The 23553-nt window shown below is 48.6% G+C and overlaps 1 protein-coding gene across 1 annotated transcript in view; it reads right to left on the bottom strand.

Annotated features, from left to right (window-relative positions):
- CSMD2 (CUB and Sushi multiple domains 2) overlaps positions 1-22671 on the bottom strand; it is a 241716-nt gene extending 219045 nt beyond the window's left edge. The window contains exons 1-2 of the mRNA XM_041479143.1: positions 22515-22671; positions 1430-1646 (exon numbers count right to left, since the gene is read on the bottom strand). Of these exons, the coding sequence (XP_041335077.1) occupies positions 1430-1646; positions 22515-22671 (374 nt within the window). The remainder of the gene's footprint in view (positions 1-1429; positions 1647-22514) is intronic.
- Between the last annotated feature and the right edge of the window lie 882 nt (positions 22672-23553).

Here is a 23553-nt window from a genome sequence, read left to right as displayed (position 1 = left end):
CTAATCCAGAAATGTCCAAGGGAAGAAAACAAATGTCCAAGGGAAGAAAGCACATGTCCACCATGCAGGAGTTCATCTTTTACTGTGCTGAGCCTCCCTAAATGCTTCCAGACCTCTAGGAATCCCCCTCTTTATTTCCCCCCTTTATTTCCCTTTCCTGACCTAAATACACTCCATTTCCTGAGCTCAGAGATGGAACATTCCCACGTGGATTTTGCTGCTGGTTCCACCCCCAGCTCCCATTCACCTGCCCAAGCTGCACCTGAACCTCTTCTGCTTCCTCAGCTTCCCCCAGTGCAGGGCCACAAATCCCCAGGGCAGAGCCCCAGCTCACACTTGGGAGGTTCCTTTCTGCTACTTTTATTTACAACCAGAATGTTCTAGTAAGGGTCTCACAGCAGCATTAACTTCTCACCACACAAAGTTTCCTGAGCTGGATTTTACCCCCAATTTTCCACCTCTCCATTATCCCCAAAGCAAAGCACTGAACCTCCTGATTAAACACCCAGGTCCCATAATTAAAGTGATTCTCAAGCACAGTTGCCAAATGAGGAGATGATTTATTTGCATAACTGAAATAATCTACATAAAGAGCTGATTTCCACCAGGGTGCAGCTCAGATGTTCCACTCGGGTCAGACAAGACACTGAGGTCAATGGATTTGTCCTGAACTCGAGTGCTTTGAAGGAAAATCCATTTCCAGGGCTCCAGAATTCTTGCCAGAGATTCAGAGCCTGGATGCTGCCACTGCTCCCTGAGTTTTTGAATGCATCACTGTCAGGGTGGAGCTGCCACCAGCACCTCCAGTCGTGTCCCCAGCTCAGAGGGCTGAGATCACGACTGCTCCACAGCTGACAGCTCACAGAGCATCTGCTGCCACAGCAACACAGCAAAATCAGCCTCCCACAAAACTTTTTTTAACACTGAAAGCCTCACTGGAGAAGCCATGGGGAGTTTGCCTACTAAAGTGGATTACTGAAAACTTCTTACCCCCGGAGATCCAACAGATGGGAGGAATGCAGCCCTGGCCAGCTGCTGGATGGACCGGGGGTAAGGAACCCCAGATTTTGGGGGAAAACCCACAAAGGCTTTGGCAGAGCTGTCACTGAACCCCACAGTCCATTCTCCCACTCCAGGAGTGTCCTCTGGACCGAGGGAAGCTCTCTGCACATTAACTCTGCTTCCCTCCTGCTCCATTTCCTAATTAACTCCTCTGCATGTCTGGGATAAGTCTTGATAAATCATTACTGTCAGGAGTTCAGAGAAACATTTCCAAGCCTTATCAGAGATAAGAAATCAAAACAACTGTAAGAACTGCTCATGGAGAAACACTCCCAGTTTATTGCAGCATAAACATCCAAGGGCAGATTTAATCCCAGTGGCAGGAAGGGGAACATGTTTATAAACATCACTGTAATGAACACTGTACCTCGTTCTCAGATTCCCCTGCTGAGGCAGCCCATCGTAGATGGATAATACATCAAAATCTTCCTCTAATGCAAAGGAGTGGAAAACAAGCTGTATCCTGTTCTGCTCCTCAGCAGTGATTGTCCACGTGCAGTTTGCATAATTGGGGTATCCATAGGGAAAGCCTGGGCTCTGTATTGTCCCGTTTGGGCCCTGCAATGTGTGACTGCAGTTCTGGGCTGCCAAGAGAAAAGACAAAAGCACAAAGTCAGAGGGTGTCAGGTGAACACTGAATGTCCTCAGCATCCCAACAGAGCATACAGGGCTCTTCCCACCAGGTTTCTGTGCCTCAGGAAACAGAGGAAAGTAAAATCTAAGGATGAAGTTCTGGCCTCCTCCCTGCAGGGATGTGGAGCCCAAACCCCCAGACACATCCTGGGCTCTGCTCCCAACAGCTGTGAGCACAGCTGGATTCACAGCTGCTGCCTGGCCCTGGGGCCACCCTTCCCCAGCCCACCACAAAACCCAGAGTTCTCCCATCACACTCCGACTGCACCTGTGCCAGGGGCCAGGCCCTGCTGGGTCACAGCACAGGGACAATGCCAGAGCTGACTGTCCCCAGATTCCAGGGACAATGCAGAGCTGACTGTCCCCTTCTCCACCAGTTCCAGGGACAATGACAGAGCTGAGTGTCCCCCAATTCCAGGGACAATGCCAGAGCTGAGTGTCCCCCAATTCCAGGGACAATGCCAGACTGTCTCCTTCTCCCCCAGTTCCACCTGGACACAAGGCAGAAGAAGGGCTGAGTGTGCAGGCAGTGCCACATCCCACCCTCACCCTGAGAAAGCCGAAGGGACCCCAGGGAGTGACAGGCTGAGCCACCACGGGCAGCCTGGCTGGCCAAGGCTGCCTGAAATCTCGTCAGCCACAAACCTGTCCTGACTCCAAAAAGAGCAGGACACAGTGCAAGGCTTGACCAAACAAACCATCCTGTAAGGTGCCCTCCAACCCTGACTGGGAATGGCTCACTGGAACAAAAGACAGCAGCAGCACTCACACCCCTGTTAGATTCTCTTTTTTTTTTTTTTTTCAAAGGCAGCAAAGGCATTTGCACTTCTGAGTGCCAAGCAGCTACAGGTACAAAACTGCAGAGTGGTGCTCATTAAAGGCAATTATAATTAGATTGACCTACTTTGGGTGCAAAAAACGCTCCGTGGAACTTCTCCGCGCAAGACGGAGTTCGCCGTTTTATGAATCCAAGACAGCCCATCCTATTTACTACCCAGGGAATCTTTTTGTAGCACGTTTATTGGATCAATGAGAGGCAGGACAGCCCCACAATCCACCAGGGATTAAAGTGAGGGAGGCACAGGATTCCTTGACTGGAGTATTTTGCATTTCTGTAGCACCTGGCTTTTTGTCACTACATAAGAGACTAATCCGCCTCCCTCCTCCACTTGGGCTCCATTTCTTTCGGGGAGTTCACTGGAAGAGCTCAGTGCCAGAAAGCTGCAGAGGAGTGGGAATATTCCTGTGATCACAGAGGAGTAAAATGAAGCCCAGTTTGGTTTAAGAACCAAAGATCCACGAGCTCTGTTCTCCAATTCAGTCGAATCCTTTCTCCAACCTCAGCGACGCTCAATAAGCAGCAGGGGGATATTGAACTGTCCCTCCTGCTCATTTTTATTTTAATCATAAGTTCATCAGAACAATTTAAGGCAAATGGGAAATTAAAGAGGCTTTATCTCTCAATTTCCTGATGGTGTAAAAGCTACCAAGGCTGCACGAAGCTCAGGAAATAAATTCAAGGTCACAGACACCATGTTCCAAACACTTCCAAGGTCATATGGAAGCTCCAAAATCCACAAACTGAGCCCATCCTTCCACAGCCAGTGCCTGTGCCACAAATGGACATAAATCTATCTGAAAGAACAAATAAATAATAGAAAAATAAGACAGAGTTTATGATGTATCCAATCAATCTACTGAAATATTTGCATGTTCACGATGTTGACCCAGAGGTGCTCTGGGCACAGATAAAAGAAAATTGCTTATTGCAAACAAAGCACAGCTTTGCAAAAGCTGCCAAACTGGGCAGTAATATATTCTGTAATAGCTGTAATAGCAGAGAACTTCATTTATATTGGACATTGCTGGAAAAAAGTCATCAGGCACGGAAAGAAATCCGGGAAGCTGAGGGAATTTATGTGTTCTATCATTTGCTTCCAGGTCTGAGTTAGTTCAGCTCATCCTTGACTGACAAAACCTTATCTGAAATTCAAAATTTCTCCTGTGAAGATTGCAGAAACAATTCCCTTTATCCCTTTGGCCCAGGAGCACAAACAAGTAGAAAGATATGAAAGGGCAGCGCCGGTGCCTGTGCTGGCAAGTTCCAGGTGGATTTGGGGTTGACAGAGGACAATTCTCCCAAAATTTCTGGCACATTCTTCCCAAAGTCTGACACGAGGCACCTTCAATTCCTCCCGCAGAGATGAGAATGCTGCATCATCCCCCAGCTCAGGTGTGCCCCTGTGGGTATTCCAGCTCCTCATCTCTTCTCCATGAGCTGACATTCCAGAGGGTGGGACCCCCTGGGCTCATCACAGGGATGGCTTTGTGGGCATTTGTCCCATTTGTGATGCAGGGAAAACAGAGCTGAGGCCAGGCTGGGCTCTGCCAGCACCTCCTCTCAATTCTGGAGAGTGGTTTATTGGGAGTGGGTCCCTGAAATGAATCCCTCAGCGCTGCTTTACTGCAGGAACTTCAGACAAGGACAAGGGATCATTGAGGGCATCATCATTTATGAGATCACCATTCAGGATCATCACAGGAATCACTTAGGCTGGAAAAGACCTCCAAAACTATTAAATCCTTTAAGGAAACCCACAGCACTTTGGGAAAACATCTTTATCTGGGACATCACCAATGGAATTCACTGATGGTGACTCAATTCCTCAATTTTTTCACACGTTGGTTTAACCAAGTCTCCACTTCCAAGAGTTCTTCAACAGGCACTCTTTGAACAATCCCCAGCCTAACTGGCTTCACCCTGGGCTCCTCACGAGGGAAATGATGGAATATTTACTCTGCACTACTCTCACAGAAGAACTGCAGTTTGTAACACACAGTTTAATCCACACGGTACAAAACTTAACGTGACCAGACACTGCAGTGAAAAATAAATATCAGCTGAGCAGAGGAGAGCTCCAAACCCCCCAAGCTTCACTGTGGGGCTCCATGAAGAGAAAGGAAGGGTGGCAGGAGCAGGAAGCACATGCTTGTGCTCCAAAGCAGAGTTCTTTTGACAGGACAAGCTCCAGGAGTGGAGGCAGAGGCTCAGGGGAGGTTTTATTTCCACTGTAAATCCAAAGTCATCTTGACACACGAGCCAGGACCATTCTGGTGCCAGTCACTGCAGATTTAGAGAGGCCCTGAAGCAGCAGGGCTGGCTGGGCTCTGGGGCAGCACCAGCTCAGCCCAATGTCCCAGAGGTGGCAGTGTGACAATCACTGCACACTGACCAACCCACCAGGTTATGTGCAGGTAAAACACGAGATTCAGCCATGGAAGAACACTCACAGCAACAGGATTTTGTTATTCCCTTTAAACAAGCAACACTTCAGGACAGGAACGAGCTGCCTTGGCTGTTGCTCCCTCCCAGCCCGGCCTGACAGGGAATTCCAGCAGCTCCAGACTGAGATAAACCTGAACATCCAAACTGTGTCACTACAAACCTCCCCCCTCTGCCAGGAGGTAAACAACAATAACAAACAAAGGCATTTTCTGGAGTGACAAGTGCAAAGGAAACCAGTAGGAAAAAATCATCTTCCACCTACTTGCAATTCCTTAAACTTCAATCCTAGGCCAAATTCAGGGGGGTGTAAACCAAGAAAGAATTGTAGCTGTTGGTTTACACCATGTTATTATCCAAGCAACGCTTGAGAGAGAGGGAGACTGAATTTATCTCTGAAGTGCTTCCTGAAATACAAGTCGCTGCACTTTGTTCCTCAGCAGAAACAAAATCTAATTTAGCAAACGCTGATGCATGGTCACTGCACAATTCAGTGGGAACAAATATCAAATCATGCACAGTGCCTTGCTCTCAGCAGCATCATTTATGGAGGATCCATGGCTGCCTCCTCCCTAATGCAGCAGTTTGGGGTTTTGCCATTTGCTGTAGTTACTGTTACTCACACAGAAATGCTGTTATTCCGTGTTGTTCTACAGCCCATTCCACAAAGGCAGGCACATAAAAAACCTTTCCCCAGGAAAACTGAAATGCACAGGCAAACGCTGAAACACCAGGGGCAAACCCTGCTTGTCCAGCAGCACCTCCAAGGTTTGCTCACCTCACCTCACTCAACCCACACACACCAACTCCTTCTCATTGTTTGAGCAGGAAAAAACGTTCCTGTGCCCATTGTTTAGTGCTGTGCATCATTTATCAGGCACTAAAGATGCCTCCTTTAGGGTGGTTCAGCAAGTCATTACACCTGATCACAACCAGGGAGTAGTTTACTCCCAGCCCGGCTCTGATTCTCTGTCTCACCCAATTTCAGTGAGCAAACACGGAAAGCACCTCCACACTTGATCAATGCCAGCCTTGCTGCCCTCAGGATTCACCTTCCCCGAGCTGGAGCTTAACCTCCAGTCTCCTATCAAAGCCTGCTGGGTAATAAATAATGCAGAGTCATTCCATTAACTAGAACTTCATCAAAAGCCCGTGGATCCAAGAGCATCATCAAGGGATGATTTCCATCTCAGATAGCCTGAGCCTGCTCATTCTGAGCACGGGGAGTGATGAGCTGGGCAACGCAAGGGCAGGAAAAGTGCATTTGAGCTGAACTCAGCCCGTGCCAGCACTGCCAAGCCCAGAAGAATCCAAAGCCCCAGCTCAGCTCAAGTCAGGACACCCAGATTTGCACAACTGCACAAATCCCCGAACACCACAGTTCTCTGGGCACACACAGCCCTTCCCTCCCGGTCCAGGTGTCCCCCTGCCACCACTTTGTCCCTTCGTGCCACCACTTTGTCCCTTCTGGTGCTGCCCAGGTTGTTACTGCAGAGCTCCCACACCCCAGCACTGCTCCAGCCCAGCAATCCCATTTTCAGGCCTTCCCAAGCAGGAAGAGGAGAGGAACAAAAGGATGCAGAAGTCGTCCCCATGTGTGCTCTCTCTCCCTTTCCCAATCAAAAATGTTGTCCTGGACAGTTATGAAAATTCCTACACATGTCTGTGATTCCACAAAAGCTCCAGCTGAGCCACCGCACACCTGAAAACCACAAACACACACACAGGAAAAGGGAGCTTGTGCCAGGGGATGTTCAGGTTGGATATTAGGAAAAATTTCTTTTAAATATCCAGGAAAAATTGAGGAAAACTTTTGCAGAGGCAGCAGGGTGACAGGAGGGCCTGGCTGCTGTCCCTGCCCATGAAGGGACCAGCCCAGCTCCCTGGCAGGCTCTGATGCTGCATTTCCTTCCCCAGTGACAGGAGAGCAGCTCTGTGAGGCAGCAGGCAGGAGTCTGGCGCTGGCAGTGCCCTCAGCGTGGCACAGACTCTTTAATCTGTCCAGCAGAAATATCCAGACGTGTTCAGCACCGCACAGAGCCCAAAACCCACCCCTGAGCTTTCTGCAGGCACAGCAACCCAGCCAATTCCTCTGTGCTGCCCTGGCTCCTTGTTGGACCCCAGCTAACCTCGTGTGTGCCTGTGCTGTGACAAAAAGGACTTTATTTTGTGCCTTTGGCATGAGAACAAGGGACATTCGTTCTGCCAGGCCCACTGATCTCCACAGGGCTCTGAGGCACCTTGGCTGAAGGAGTTCAGACATTCCTAGCCCAAAAAGCCCAAGCAAACAAAAAACCTGAACGCCCCAGGAAGAGTAACACTTGAAAAACCAAATTAAGCAGCCCCAATTGATAAGACTTTAAACACAATCCCAGGTTTCTGCCCTCTCCACTTCTCAGCAAATCCATTTCTTGGTACAGATGTTCCACATTTCAAGTGTGGCCCCTGTGGCACTGCAGCAGCTTCAGATTCAGGTGAAATCCTGGAACTGTGTCACAGGAGCTGCTCACATCCACAGAATTCATCCCACACCCCACGCAAAAAAAACTGGGCTGGAAAACTCCTGGCAAAGCTTCCACACCCCAAGAGGATTCACTGTGTTAGGAAAATTAATCCACAAACATCAGAGGTTTATGTCCAAAAAGGAGACAGAGGAGTCCTGGAATTTTATTCCAATAATGGCAGAGGCCATGGGGCATTCCCCTGGGGTCTCTCCAATTTTTGGAAGACTCAGCCTCCTTTTCATCCCAATTTCCCAGCTGCATTTCCCTTCTCTCTTTCCCCATTTCTGAGGTACTTGAGAGGTTCAGACTTCCCAAAATGCCTGATACCAAAGATTCCCCTCTAATGTATAACCCTCCTTTTAATTTCAAAATTCTTACAGAATTTAGGGGTTTTTCTTCCCCATTGTATCTTTCATCTTTCAATGTCCAATATAATTTCTCAACAAACCTAAAGTTTATTTGTGTTTATTTTTCCATTCACCCATCAGTGGAATCCTTCCCACTGTTTCCTTTCTCTCTCAGCTCTGGTTTTATCTCCCAGCAGACCCACAGCTTGCTTGGGAAGACAAATCCCTCATTCCTCTCAACTGCCAGCTCCCCTGGTCTGTGCAGGGCAGGGGCAGAAAGCTGCTGGGGGTGCTCAAGGAAGCCTGAAGGGCAGGGAATGAAGGAGCAGGCTTTGGAAACCTTGGAAAAGCAGCAGCAGCAGGATGGTTCATCCCAAATTGCCATTCCAGAGGCAGCCAGGGCTCAGACGTGACGGGGTTCTGGGGTTGAGATGACCCCGAGGTGTTAGAAAGTCTTTTTTCTCCCAGCTCCACAACCAAAGAAGTTGAGATTTGTCGGTTCTGCTTTTCAAGGTTGTTTATTTTTCCTTATTTAAAACATTCTTTCCCTGACCAGCTGAGCTCTGTCCAGCAGGTTGGTTTGTGGCACAGTGACTGCCCTTGGGGTGGTGTTAACATTTTATACTAAGAACTACGTGTACTTTATTTACAAAAATTTTCCAATACCTCTCACCTATGTTAGACAGTCTGTCTCTACTCTAAACCAATCCAAAAGTGTCACCATCCCAGCAGAAGATGGAGGGCAAGAAGGAGGACAGGATATGCCCAGACTCTTCTATCTTGCCTCTTGAACCCCCATTCTAAAACACCAAAATTCTTCTTTTTCACCGTGTGACAAATTAGCTACCATGCTACTCTGACTCTTGTGGCTTCTATATGTTCTATATCACACAGGGAGCAGCTCCAGCTCCTCCTGACAGGGCAACCATCACCTGGGATCACTGCTCAGCTCCAGGAAGTTATCCCAATAACATTCAGCCAGGATATTCAGACATCTCCTCCAGGGATGTCATTTCCTTCCTTCAAACCTTTCCCTTTCAGAACTGGCTCTTAATCAATTTTGGCTGCTCCCTCAGCGCCGCCACTCCTCTCCACAGCCATTGTCAGCAGAATGAAAAACCCAGGCACTTATGGAGCTGTTTCCATCTCCAGAGCACTCCACAGGCATTAACCAATTAATGCAGATGCTGGGGTGAGGAACAGCCCCACTGGGAATTCCCAGCACTTCCCTCTGTGGCCTCTCAGCTCCTCCAGTGCCCTTGGATTCAACCACAGAATTGCTGAATGCTTTGCCTGGGAAGGGACCTCAAAGCTCCTCTGCACTTCTCCTGTCAAACCAAGAGTTATCCTCAAAAAAAAAATATGGTTTAAGACGTGGTAAAGGCACAGAGATGGAAGCTGGGAGGCTCTGACTGATCCCTCTGGTGACTCCTTTGTGACAAACGCCACAAAACCAAACCCGAGCTCACAAATCCTTTTCAAAGGAACTTCAGAGCCCCAGGTTTACAAATATTTTATAACCCTGTGGAGCCTTCCTAACCCCACCTGAGCTGTGCAGCCACATTTCCCTTATAAACCCCCCCCAGGCAAGTCTCCACTTATTTTGGCATCTAAAGATCCTTGAAAATCTTGTCCTGAGAGTCTGAGGCTCAATTAAAATGTCCAGCCTGATTCAAAACCTTCTCAAAATTTTACTCTTATTTTCTCTCTAAGATGAACACAGCAAAGATTTCATTTTTTCTCACTTCCACTGCAGATATCTGTAAAAATGACACAGATCATCTCAACCCCCAGTTGAAATTAAACTCAGAAAACAGAAGGCAATTTGATGAAAAACTTTTTTCCCAGTGTCTGCAAATGGACTCCCACTCATGTGCAGCATTTTTACTCAGTCTCATTTACAAGGTGCTAATTATTATCGCCAAAACAAAATTTTCAATTTGTATTTCAATTATTTTGCAGTAAAATAATATTTGCATTTAAATGGTTTATCCAGGGGGCTCAAAGGCATTTTCATCTCAGGTGTTAGGATTATCTCAAAAAAAAGAAAATAAAAATTGAAGAAGGTGAAGTAAGGTTCAAGGTGAAATCCATCCCAAGTGACAGTGGAGCCAAAATTGAAGAATTCTTCATGAAAATCTTTCATTGTTCTCCCATTGTCACCATTAAACACTTAAAAGCAGCTCAAATTCCCTTTGCCACTGGAGCTCTGTGTCCAGCTGTAAAATTCAATGTTCCCTCAAGGCCCAAGGGAGATCTTGGGCTCCAAATCCCATCTCCCTAAGAATTCACAAGCCCTCAGCCCTTGGAATTCTCCCAATATCAACAATTCCATCCTTTCCCTGATGGTTTAAAGAGGGTCCAGTGGGGAGAGCTCCTTTAGAAGTAAATCTGCACTGAGAAGTTTTTCATCTGAGGGAGTTCCAAGGGGTTTCTTCCCCCTTCCCACCACGTTCTGGATTCTAACTTAGATTTTCCACATCAATTCATGAACCAGCTTGTATTTTCATGCATTTTTTACTCCCTAAAAGCCCAGAAGTTACACAAGTCCCCTTTTGGTGCTTGCACAGAGGCCACAGACCCTTTTTAGCCCCCAGGGACCCAGAGAAGCTCTGCAGCAGCCAAAACAGAAGAAACCACTTCATCCACTGCCATGGCCAGCATCTTACACCTCCAGATCTGAACTAAATTAAAAATATCACTCGGAACAAGCAGAGACTCCACTTATTAAAAGCTCTTCACTCTTGCACCACCGTTCTCATCTCCCCACGCTCTGCAAAGTGAAATGTTCTCTGTTTTTACAAGAGCTCTGAGATCTTCCAGCAAACCCCTCTGCCAGGCAATTGTGTTACAGCAGCTCACACTTGTGTGATTGGATTTGAATTACAAAAAGAGTCCAACAGAAAGCAATTTCTCCCGGGAATTTTTGTTAGGATATAAATCCAATTTTTACTTGATTCCGTTAACAGCACTTTCATATTCACTTCCTTTAAGTATTGCAGCACTTGATATTTATTACCTAATGCCTCCTTGTCACCTTGAGCAATCAATGAAAGTCACCTGGAGTTGACAGTACAGAGGAAAGTTAATAAATAAAAGTTAGTAATTCACTTCACCCAATGAGCCAAAAAAACAAGCCAGTCACATGCCCCAAAGAATAATAGCTACAAAAGGCTCCTACCAGATTATCTGGAGAAAGAGTGAAACATTTCAATTATACTGAATTTCTCAGTCCATTTAGACGTGAGTTTCACATTTACAATGGCAAAACCTCAATTATTATTTCAGGGAATTGGGGAATGGTTTGGAGGGGATGTTAAAGATCAGCTGTGGGCACTGAAAGCTGGGAGCTCTGTCCAACAAGGGAATGGGGAACTGATAGATGCTCTGATAGCCCAAAACCAGATTTTTTTGGTGCTGTTTTGACCCAATCTAGAAAAACTCTTGTGCCAAGCACTGATTTCCCATGACTTGTACAACTTCTGCATCCTGTGACCTCTCCACCTCTGTAGAACCACCAGAGAAACCCAGAACTCCCTCCTATTAACATTACACTGTATTTTCTTTTTCTCTCGCCTCCTCCATCCATTTAAAACCTCATTTTCACCCACAGACATATTCCACTTCATCTTAGTTTTCAATCCCCAAAGCAGATCAATACCTTTCTTCTTCAATCTACATAGCTCTCAATCAAGGAGCTAACAGGGGGTGAATTGAATCGACTTGTACGTTCAAATTGGGGATTTTTTGTCAAAAGTCTCATTTGTTAACTGCATTTCATGGAAGAAAAGGCAAAAAACTCCCTGTAACAGCCCTCAGTGTTGGACTCCTGGGTAAAAAAAGGTCATTATTTGTTCTCTAATTTAAGATTGGGAAGTGCTCCCAGGAGGAATAAATGACAGAGCCTTCCCTAAGCCGGCATTTTAAATCCAGCAAAATGAACTTGCTCTTATTAAATGAATTTAGTTAATTCAGTAGGAAGAAGTGCAGGTGTTTACCAAGAGGTGACAACAGCAGGGACCTTGCAGGGTTGGTTTTTCTCCCTTAAATCTTGCCCAGGGTCAGAATCAGCCCTGCCTGTGCCACTGGAGAAGCGCCCTGGGTCAGTGAGACACCAGAGCAAAGTTAAAAACAGGATCCTGGAATGGTCTGGGGGGGAGAGAGACCTTAAACCTCATCCAATTTCATCCAAAAGAGACCCTAAACCTCATCCAATTTCATCCAAAAGAGATCCTAAACCTCATCCCATACAAAAGAGATCTTAAACCTCATCCCATCCCATTCAAAAGAGACCTTAAACATCCCATGCCATCCAAAAGAACCTTAAACCTCATCCAACCCCATCCAAAAGATATCTTAAACTTCATCCAACCCCATCCAAAAGAGACCCTAAACCTCATCAAACCCCATCCAAAAGAGTTCCTACACCTCATCCAACCCCATCCAAAAGAGATCCTAAACCTCATCCCATCCAAAAGAGATCTTAAACCTCATCCCATCCCATTCAAAAGAGACCTTAAACATCCCATGCCATCCAAAAGAAACCTTAAACCTCATCCCATCCCATCCAAAAGAGACCTTAAACATCCCATCCCATCCAAAAGAGACCTTAAACCTCATCCTATACAAAAGAGATCTTAAACCTCATCCCATCCCATCCAAAAGAGACCTTAAACATCCCATGCCATCCAAAAGAAACCTTAAACCTCATCCAACCCTATACAAAAGAGATCTTAAACCTCATCCCATCCCTTCCAGGTGCTGTCCCAGATGCTCCAAGCCCCGGCCAGCCTGGCCTTGGACATTTCCAGAGATCCAGGGGCAGCCCCAGCTCCTCTGGGAATTCCATCCCAGCCCTCCCCACCCTCCCAGGGAATGATTTCTCCTTTTCTGATCAAGTCCAAAGAACTTCACTCAAAACCCACCCTGGGTTTTATCTCTGGGCTCTCCTGACAGCATGGGGACAATTCCACACCTTGTTCCCTCAGCACAGGAGCTCTGATGGGGCTTTTTAAAACAGATTTTCATTAAATCCCCCACCAAAGTAGAGAAATTCCAATGTAGCTGAGGCCAGACAAAAAAATTAAGGGGATAAAAAGCAGTTGTATTTATTGAAGGGCCTTCAGGGGCATTTTGGACAGACAAAGCCCCCCCAAGGGGCTGCACCCAAAAAATGGACAATGGGTCATGGGTTTTTACACTTTTATAAGTTTGGGACATTTGCATATTGGGGGTTAATTAATTCCAGTGACAGCTTCAGGTAATGAAGTCATTTACCCCAATTTTGCTCCCCCCAACTCACTTTTGATTCCATCTCTTGGGGCCTTAGGTGTCCCTATTTGCCAGGCCTGGAGAGGAATTTTGTGTTTAGTGGTTTTGAGGTTTAATTTTGAGGTTTTGAGGTTCGCATCACTTCCCTAAATATTTCTCATGCCAAACCATGACATTGTGTCTGACCAAAATGGGGAAGCAGCAGCTCACACTGCGTGTGGAGTTCAGAGTTATACACTAAAGAACTGCAGGATTACAAATATACGAAAAATAAAAAAACTAAAATCCTAAGGCATCTCCGGAAAAAAAAAAAAAAGTCCCTACACAATGAGGGACAAACTCCCCATCCTTCAAACCCTTCATTATTCCAGCAGGTGAACCTTATTTTAATATTAACAACCCAAGTGATGCTTAACTTTAATGAGAGCCCCTTGGGAATGCTGCTGACAGCTGCCCAGTGTCCAGGATCCGTGCCTAACCTTTCCCTAATGGAGACAAAACAACAATAGAGGGATATAAACAATATGCTGTGGGATGCAAGGAGCATCTTTAAAAATGGCATCACCTTTGGAAAAGCACCAGCTCCATTATCCTCCCGCAGGATGGGATGTTTTCCTCCCCTTACCAGGAGGAAATGTGTTTTTCTGGGTGTTATTATTTGGTGGATAAAGGGGAAAGGAACATTGAATTGTGCCTTTGTCAGAGGAGAAATGAGCTGCAATTTTCTGTACCCCTGAGTTTACCAGCTCTCCACAGCCCCTGCAAGGTGCAGAGCTTCCTTTGCCCACAGCAATGAGAAGAAAATCCTGCTGGGATTCACGGATTTAAAGGTGTGGAAGGGGAAGGATTTGGGACAGGATGTGACCCCCTGTGAGCCACCACACCCCACCACATCACTCCTCACCACAAAGCTCCTCAGCAAACTTCCCGTGCCTAAAATCCCACTCCTCCTGTTTTTCTCAGGGAATAAGCTCCACCTCAGGCCATGCAACTCCAAAAGTAATGACATAAATGCCACCAAAAAGAAAAAAAATCTTATTTCAAACTCTGCTTTCACTAAATTAACTAAACAAAATATTGATAAACTGCTGATAAATAACAGGAACCGTAACAAGGAAACAAGTTCTCCATTTGATCTCTGCCATCCTGCAGGCATTCATCTTCATAATTAATTAGATAATACTATTAGTACAGCACTACTTTTCCCCCTCCATAGACAAGAAGCTGGAGCTCACATAATTTAAGCAACTGCTTCAAAGGCAGAGTGTGTGGCAGGTTAAATTCTGAAGGTCCAGAGCATCCTCTCTGCCAATATCCTGCTTTTCTAAAGCCCAGGATCCAATTCCCTGATGCATCTGGCAAATTCTCAGGGCACACCTCCCACCTCCCCACCTCTAGTGAGCACACTTTGCTTTTAAAAGCTGCAGTCTTTGCATAAAACATGGATCTAAAGGTATAAAAGGTGTAAAGGCAATTCTGTACGAACTACAGGAGCTGTGCAAATCCTCCCTGCAACACAAACTGCAGCTGGTTTTATTCCTGACTTTTTTTGACAATACTACTTGAAGTTCAGTAGCAGACAGACAACTTTCACCTCAAAATGTCATTCACAATTAATCCCAAATTGTACATGAAATGGTTGAATTCACTCCACGCAATCAAGGGAGAGAACCAAGAGCACAGAAAAGTTGAGCAGTTAATCAACCTGGTGCAATTTGTACCTGCTGAAAGCTCCTCACAAACATCCCAACATCTCTCTCTCTCTCTCTCTGCAGAATAAATCTGTAAATCATTTTGCAAATTCTGTTTATCCCTGCTGTAGGGATGGGGAAGGGAAGCAGAGTGAGTGAGGCTCAGACCCTGCTGGATCCCCCAGTGCCCCCAGCCATGGGAGGCAGCAGGAACTGGGCTCTGACAACTCCTGCAAAAGTCAGGGGAGTGTGCAAATAACAGCAGAGCACTGAAGCAGCAAATCCCCAGTTGTGGTTAATTCTCTGCCTGTGATTAACTCATCTTTCCTGGCTATTCCAGCCCTCCTTGCACCTTCCAGTGCAGCTGGGGCTGGGATTGTCAGGCTGTGACCGTGCCTTGGTCTGCACTGAAGTGACAGCTGGGGACCAGGTAAAATGCTCCACTGAAACAAATGTAGGTGGATGAAACCCAAATAAAGCCATTTCACCAGGACAGAACAGACTTCCCATTGCAGAGGTCAGAGGAACAAATCTTCCCTTTGTTTTGTGTTCAAGTGTTCTGGACAAAGACACCTTTATTTGAGATTCACCGTTGTTTTATCTGTCTGGAAATGGGAATCACAGACATTTTGATAAATGGATGCAGGAATTGTTCTGTTCCAGTGTAACCACTGTGAAATGCCTTTCACAGACACAGCTCCAACCTCATCTGCAGCAGGGAGGCTTCTCAAAAACCACCTCAGGAGCTGCAGCATCACACTCCCGTGCTGGTGCTCAGCGTGGGATGACGCAGGAGTGACATCCAGGCTGCTCCTGCTGGGTGACCTTGGCCAGGCCTTCCTGCTCCTGCCTCCTTCCCTGACTTCCAGCACCTCCTGAGGCACTCACTGCCCTGCCCAGGAGTGAAACAGGAGCAGAAATGCCTTTTTACAGCAGGAAATGGGACGCTGTGCGTTTCCTGCTGGTTGGATGGAAAGAGGAGCTGCCTGCTGAGGACAGCCAGGATTAACAGAGGAAGAAGCTGAAACGCCAGCAAGGATTGAGAAATTTTTTGGTGAGGATTTGGCTGCAGCTCCAGTCCTGCCCAGGTGGTGCCCACACAAACCAGGCTGGCTCTGGTGGCACTGGTGGCATTTCTTGCGTGTCCTCCTAAGACAATCCTTGCTTGGCAAGCAGAATTCCAGCAGCACTGGAAGAAAGCCCCTCTGGGCTGTGATTTCCACCTCTTTCACAGTCCTCCAGCACTCCAGAATTACACACAATGCTTGTTGAGAGTACAGAATGTTCCCTGTGCCACACAAGGGCCACCTCCAGGTGTATCCAGGAGGAATTTCTGCATGGAAAGGGTGGTCAGGCATCAGAACTGCTCTGAGGTTTGGGGTCTCATCCCTGGAGGTGTCCAAGAAGGCCTGGATGTGACACTCAGTGCTCTGGGCTGGGGACAAGGTGGGGATTGGGCACAGCTTGGGCTCTGTGACATGGGAGGGCTTTTCCAACCTCACTGATCCCGGGATTTTGGGTGTTTACACCTCACTGGGCAGGTAATGACACTGCTGGTAACTCACACACCAACACCAGGGCTTGCAGGGGTGTTTCTGCACCCTGTTCCACCTCCTGCACCCTGTTCCACCTCCTGCACCCCTCTGCAAACCTTCACCCCCAAACACAGACCAGGGGTTCATTTCCCAGCAGATTTCTGCAGTCAGCAACAGGGCAGGATTTGATTTTTTTAATTACTCCCTTGTCCCACACCTCCATGGCAGCCACAGTGACAAGATCCCCTTCCAGGGGAAGTCACAGCATCACACTTCTTCACTCCATGATTTTTCTGCCCTCTAGGAATCACCAGCACCAGCAGGACTCTGACACAGCCCCCAGTTCTCTTTCCATCCATCAAACCCAACTGTGCACTCAAAAGCAGGGAGTTCATTCCTACAGGTGATGCCTGCCTTGGAAGGACAGGAAATTATTGCAAAGAGCTCAGCCAGGGAATGCACCTGACACTGGGAAGAAGAAACACCACACAACCACTGTGAAACCCCATTTTAAAAAAAAGGGGGAACCACCCAAAAAACTCTCTTCCACTTTCATGCAAGGGAGGTGTAAAATAATTTCATCCAAGCTCCCTGCAGTCTCCATTCTGGCTGTGTCCATGGAGCCAAGAGACTGAAACAGAGTTAATTGGATTCCTTTAATCAATGGGAGTGTCCCAATTACACATTAACCACCACCAGCCCTGGCTGCCACTGCAGAGCACGGAGGCAGCACAGAGATTTTGCAGATTCCTGCACTGCATCCTGTTTATTGCAGGCAGAGAACATCGTTTTTCATAATTGCACCGTACTTCCCTCGCCCAGAAACGCTGTGTGAACACAGAACTGTGCCTGCTACCACCCCTGGGCTCATCTCCATCCCCCAATTCCACTGAAAGCCATGCAAGCCTCCTCCTCAGAGCAGGAAATAACCCTGGAGTTGCACTGAAATCACCTCCCAGCAAGGAGCCTCATGTTTCTTGGTGAAGAACTGAGGAATAAACCAGGAAAAATGATGTTGCGGTTAAAGCTGAGCTGCCCCAAGCTCCCCAAACAACCTCGTGCAAGGCACTGCACGAAGCACAATTATTCCATGGAGTGGTTTGGGCTGGAAGGAACCTCTGGAGATCAGGCTGAGCCGTTTGTTAGGGGTTTGTCTCTGCTCTCAGAGTTGGGGTGGGATCAGAGCCTCCCTGCTGGGCTCCTGCCCTGCAATATCTGCAGGACAAGGATGAACTGGAGCTCTCACTAAACTGACTTCAGGGAAACATCTCAAATTAAAACTCTGAGCTGGACCATAAATCCTCAGTTACCAAGCAGGATGGATGGCTCCCACCTCTCCCCAGGTGGAGCAAAAAGCCTCACCTGGTTTAAACTCCCCTTAAAGCCTGATTCCCTTTTCCCTTCCCATCATTCCTCACTGGATATTGGAGCCAATCAATGGGATTCCAGCACCTCTGCCATTTCTGGCTGCTGTGGATGTCAAAGAGACAGCTCAATGCTGCACTCAACAATTCCAGCAGTAGAGAATCTTTACTACTTAATCATTTCCCTTTTTTTTTGTAGCCCTTAAAGTCTTATCTCTCCCCTTCCATTTGAATTTGCTCTATTTTCTGTCGGGAAAAAAAAAAAGCCTAATTTAAATTTAGGCCTATTCATGGCGTTTCTGAACCTCCCAATGCCTGGAAACATGGAGGAGAGTAAAGAAGTATTATTTAAAATCCACTCAGCTAAACAGAGCTTTGTTATAATTTCACTAAAGCCTGTGAAAAATTACTCCAGCCCTGTGTCTCAGGATACTCCTGATAAAAATGGAGTTAAAAAGACTCTTCTTGCAATGCTATGGGCTCAAAACCAGTTAAGGCTGCCTGACCTTGCCCCCAACTAACCCCCAACATTATCATAACAATTTCCTCTGGTCAAGATCCAGGCCAAATTCTGGCAGGGGTTGGGAGGGCAGCAGCAGGAACAGAAGCACAGCTGTGAAATTTGGCATTTCCCACCCAGCTGGGCTCTCAGCAAGCAGAGAAGGGCAGCAATAATTCCATGGCTGGAAATCCCTGGAATGCTGCTGGAAGTGGCTGAGAGCAGGAACCATTCCCTGGGTGAGGAATGCTCAGCTCTGCACAGGGACACATCCCCCACAGCACTGACAACCCCTGGTCAACAGCTCAGCCACACCTGGGACACAAAAACCCATCCATGGGATCCATGGATCAAACCCCCCAGAGCCATCCTGGTGTCTGCCAGGAGCCCCTGGCATGGGGAGGCAGCAGCAGAGGAGCAAACACCCAGCTCTGCTCCTGGGAGCAGCAGGAGCCAGGATTTCCCTGGGAGGAATCCCAGGGATGGGCACAGCTCAGCAGGACCCAGAATTTCCCAAGGAGGAATCCCAGGGATGGGCACAGCTCAGCAGGACCCAGAATTTCCCTGGGAGGCACCTGAGGGATGGGCACAGCTCAGCAGGACCCAGAATTTCCTTGATAGGAATTTTAGAGATGGGCACAGCTCAGCAGGACCCAGAATTTCCCTGGGAGGCACCTGAGGGATGGGCATATTTAATTCAAGTTCGATCCAGAACCCCCAGATTTACTGACTGCATCTCCTATGAACCCTCTCCTCACATCTCCAGCACTGGTCCACACCTAATAAAAAACAAGTGGGAATGGTCTTTAACCCCTTGTGGTCCCTCAGGGCAGTGGAATTATCAGTGCAGGCTGAGATGGCTGCAATGAAACCTCCTCTGCCCTCTGTTCCTGCCCACATCTTAAATTCATAAGCAGCTTCCTGCTCATCCACTTTTCAGAAGAGAAGCCTGGAAAAAACCAGTTTTCCATCGAGAAAAAATAATAATTACAGGGGTTTAAAACTGATGAGCTGGTGTTTCAAGCTGGTTCATCCTCCCTTAACCCAGTACCAAGCAAGGTGCTGACGAATAAAGCACAGTGTGTAAATAATGATGTCAAGACCCTTTTCAACAGGCCATTAAAATGTATTTTATCTGTGTTTATCCACACCCACGGGGCCTACACATGCCCCTAATGCACCCTGCAGTGCTGGAGCAGAGGAAGAAGCAGAAAGGGGTGAGCAGCACCACTGTGCCCACCTGACTGCCAACCAACAGTCAGAATTCCAGAATCATCACACTCCAGAGGCCAGGCTGGGCTCACCACAACCCACAGCCAAAGGCAAATCCAGTGCCCTGTGTCCATCTTATCCCTGTGAAACCATCACTGCAGCCTCCAGACTGGAAGGGAGAACCTCACAAAGCACCTCCACAGCCACAATAAATTTCAAACTGGAAGGGACAACCTCACAAAGCACCTCCACAGCCACAATAAATTTCAAACTGGAAGGGAGAACCTCACAAAGCACCTCCACAGCCACAATAAAGTTCCCATCACCAGGCACCACCTTCCCTCCTCTCCAGCTCCATCCTTCCCCCAAGGGAAGCTCCATCATCCTGCCCAGGGACATGGCAGCACCTGAGGGCACCCCACGCCCTGTGCTGGGTTTCAGAAGCCATTTCTGGGCAGGCACAGCCCAGCTGATGTGATGGGAGCAGTGTTTCTCCCCCTTTTTCTGTCCCACTCCTGGCTGATGGCTCCACACACACGGCTCTGCTGCCACACTATGGGAACTGCTGGCTACTGCTCCCTGCACAGCCCCGGAACGGGAGAGCTCGGAGCTCTTGGAACTTTGTTCCACAGGGTTCAGCACTCAGCACAGGCTGAAATGATTTCCTGGGCTTGCACCCTGAACCCACCGTGACCCTGCAAAGGGTGGGTGCCTCCCCTCCCTCCCTGTGTACCCAGCAGCAGGCACTGACGCCCAAGTTGGCATCCTGCTCTCACAAAAACATCCTTGCTGGGGTTTCAGAATCTAAAGAGAGGACTTATTGATCAATGCCTCCGGCTCTGATGCAGATAAAAAACCATCTGAGGTCTAAAAAGCTTTCGCAAGTCTTCTGCTCACAAAGCAAAACAGCCCAGAGCATCAACCTCTGGCTGAAGGATCCAGAACAGAGAGCTCAAAATGCAGACAGGAGGGACCAGGGGCCTGAGAAGAAAGGATTAAATGCTCAGCGAGGTACAGAGTGAAGCCTGGAAGATCCAGTATGAATAAGGCACAGACAGCTCAGAAGAAGAGAAAAAGCTGTAAGCCCCTGGTAGAGTAAAGCTGAGATTTAGGTATCTCTCCATCAGTCTGCTCACATGAGGAAAGCTCAACAGAAGCTGCTGGAATGGTTTTCCTCTGTGCACAGGCTGAATGTTCATGCTGAAGAGATGAAAAATAGCCACCAAAATAAACATTCAGCCTTTATTAAGGACCTGTAGGTTGTTTGGGTGGGTTTACAGCCTTTCCTAACAGATGCTCCCAGTCAGCAGAACTGTTCAGCTCCACTGCAAGAGTGCTCAAGAGCAGCAGTTAATCCTCATCCCCCAGCCCCTGAAAGGAAACCTGCCTTACATAATAAAATCAATCTTGCATTCCAGATAAAGTTTTTCTTAAAAAAAGAAAAAAAAAAAAAACCAACCCCAAAAGAACAAAAATCCCAAAGCCAAGGAGCTTTCATACACATCAACACCCAAACACACATTCCTCCAGCCTAGGATACAGAAGACAAGACAACAGGACTTGGAAACTTGGAAATCGGGGCACTGCACAGTGTGGAGAGCAGCCACTGCCAGGCACTCGGCTCTCCCACTCTTCCCCCTCCTACACACACAGAAGGACAGTCCCTAAATATTTGCTGTTTACACCAGAAATAAACTTCACTCCCTGGATCTGCTTTGGCTGCAAGGGCAGCTGCGGAAATGAGGTAGGAGACACAAGCAAACTGCCCCCAAATTCAAGTCTTCTTCTGCTTTCAAGCCCAAAAAATGCATATTTCATAAAAATCAGGATGCTGAGGCCAGCGAGCTCATATATAAGAGATATAAAACTAGGAAGGCAGGAGGAAAAGGAGGAAAGTGCTTCCATGTTCATGCAAGGCATCCAGAAATCTGTTCTATCAGCTGTGGGCAAGCAGCAGGGTAGTGCAATCCTGAATTAAGATGCCAGGGAAAGACAGAGGGGAAAGCAGTGCTGGCATTTTTCACAGTCATCCTGCACATCAGCAGCTCCTGAAGCAGCTCAGCCCAAACCTGACCCAGCGGAGCAGGGGAATGAGATCATGGAGAGCCACCCTCTATCACACGGCAGCGCTGGAAAACTGCTGCTCCCGGAGGATGAATCAAACACCCTCGGTGCCGTGCCCAAGGTGCCAGGGCACAGTGTGCCAACACCCCAGTGCCACACAGCCCATTACCATCACCCCAGTGGCACACAGCCCAGTGCCACCACCCCAGAGGCACACAGCCTATTGCCACCATCCCAATGCCACCACCCCAGTGCCATCACTCCAGTGGCACACACCCCAGTGGCATACAGCCCAGTGCCACCATCCCAGTGCCACACAGCCTATTGCTACCACCCCAGTGCCATCACCCCAGTACCACCACCACAGTGCCACACAGCCTATTACCATCATCCCAGTGCCACACAGCACAGTGCCACCATCCCAGTGCCACACAGCACAGTGCCATCACCCCAGTGGCACACAGCCTATTGCCACCATCCCAGCGCCACCACCACAGTGTCACCACCCCAGTGCCACCACCCCAGTACCACAAAGCCTACTGCCACCATCCCAGTGCCACACAGCTCAGTGCCAGCACCCCAGTGCCACCCCCCCAGTGCCATCACCCCAGTGCCACCTAGCCTATTGCCATCACCCCAGTGCCAGCACCCCAGTGCCACAAAGCCTATTGCCATCAGCCCAGTGCCACCACCCCAGTGCCACACAGCCTATTGCCATCACCCCAGTGCCACCACCCCAGTGCCACACAGCCTATTGCCATCACCCCAGTGCCACCACCCCAGTGCCACACAGCCTATTGCCATCACCCCAGTGCCACCACCCCAGTGCCACACAGCCTATTGCCATCATCCCAGTGCTAGCACCCCAGTGCCACCACTACAGTGTCACACAGCCTCTTGCCACCACCCCAGTGCCACACAGCCTACTGCCATCACCCCAGTGCCACCCACCCGCACCCCGCTCCCGCACGGGGTCCAGCGGCGCTCCCTGTCCCCGCAGCCGGGGCTGGATCGGAGCCTCTCCCGCAGAAGTTGCCCGCGGCACTCACCCATGGCCGATCCTGCCAGCAGCCCCAGCGAGAGCAGCAGTGCCCGGCTCCAGGCGCTGCCCTCCGCCGTCAGCAGAGCCACCATGCCCAGTTTCCACCAGTGCCTCCCGAAGCTGCAGCTGCATCCCGGCTGGTCCCATCCCAAGGAAGGTTGCATGTCAAAGGGCAGCGGCAGGAATGGGGCGTGCTGGGGGTCTGCTGGTTGCCGCTGTTGGGTTTTTCCCCCTTTTTTCCTTCCCCTCGGCGATTGGGATAGTCCTCGGCTCGGCTGGATGAAGAGGAGAAAGGAAGGAGGAGGGGGGAGGTGAGGGGGGAGCGGGTCAGGCTTGTGATTTTTATTTATTTTTTTTTTCCCCCTTAATTTTTTTCAGCCCGGGAGGAGGAAAGAAAAAAAAAAATCCCACCGCATGGAAGGCTCTGAGCTTCTGCAGCTGGAATGAACCAAGTGTGGCAGCAGCTCGGGGAGAGGAGAGGAGAGGGAAGGCGAGGAGAGGAGAAGAGAGGAGAGGAGAGCAGGGGAGGGCTGGCGCGTCCCTCCCGGTGGCTGTCTCAGAGCCAGCTCCTCGGCAGCAGCACCACCACCAGCACCACGCAGCCCTCAGGGATTTATACTTCTTCCTTTTTTTTTTTTTTTTTTTTTATTTTTTTTTATTAAGCCACTTGATTAATCGTTCCCGGAGCTTTGTTCCCTCTCTGGATGGCGGGCCAGGGGGGTGTTGTGGAGGGGGGGGATGCTGTGTTACCCACCCCAAACCCAGCACCCAGCCCCACAGCCTGGGCTCCAGCAGCGTGTTTATTTTTGATACTCCAGGTTTCTTGATAAGGAACGAGCCCCCCACCCCCGTTTCTCTCACACACACATCCCTGTTATTCACCCCCCCCTCTTTCCCCCATAAACAACCTGATGCTATTGACACAATTTTTGTGATGAGGCAAATTTTGTGGCAAACACAGATCACGGCAGACACCCCCCTCCCCTCCCTTCTCCCTGTCTGTGGCTTGTCCTCGCAGCACGGCTCCCTGACACTGGTGGGACTGG

The sequence above is a fragment of the Pyrgilauda ruficollis genome, unplaced genomic scaffold (genome assembly GCF_017590135.1).
Source record: "Pyrgilauda ruficollis isolate IOZ18807 unplaced genomic scaffold, ASM1759013v1 scaffold48, whole genome shotgun sequence".
NCBI classification, from domain to species: domain Eukaryota; kingdom Metazoa; phylum Chordata; class Aves; order Passeriformes; family Passeridae; genus Pyrgilauda; species Pyrgilauda ruficollis.
The sequence above is the reverse complement of the archived record's forward strand: the minus strand, read 5'-3'. Positions and strand labels throughout refer to the sequence as shown.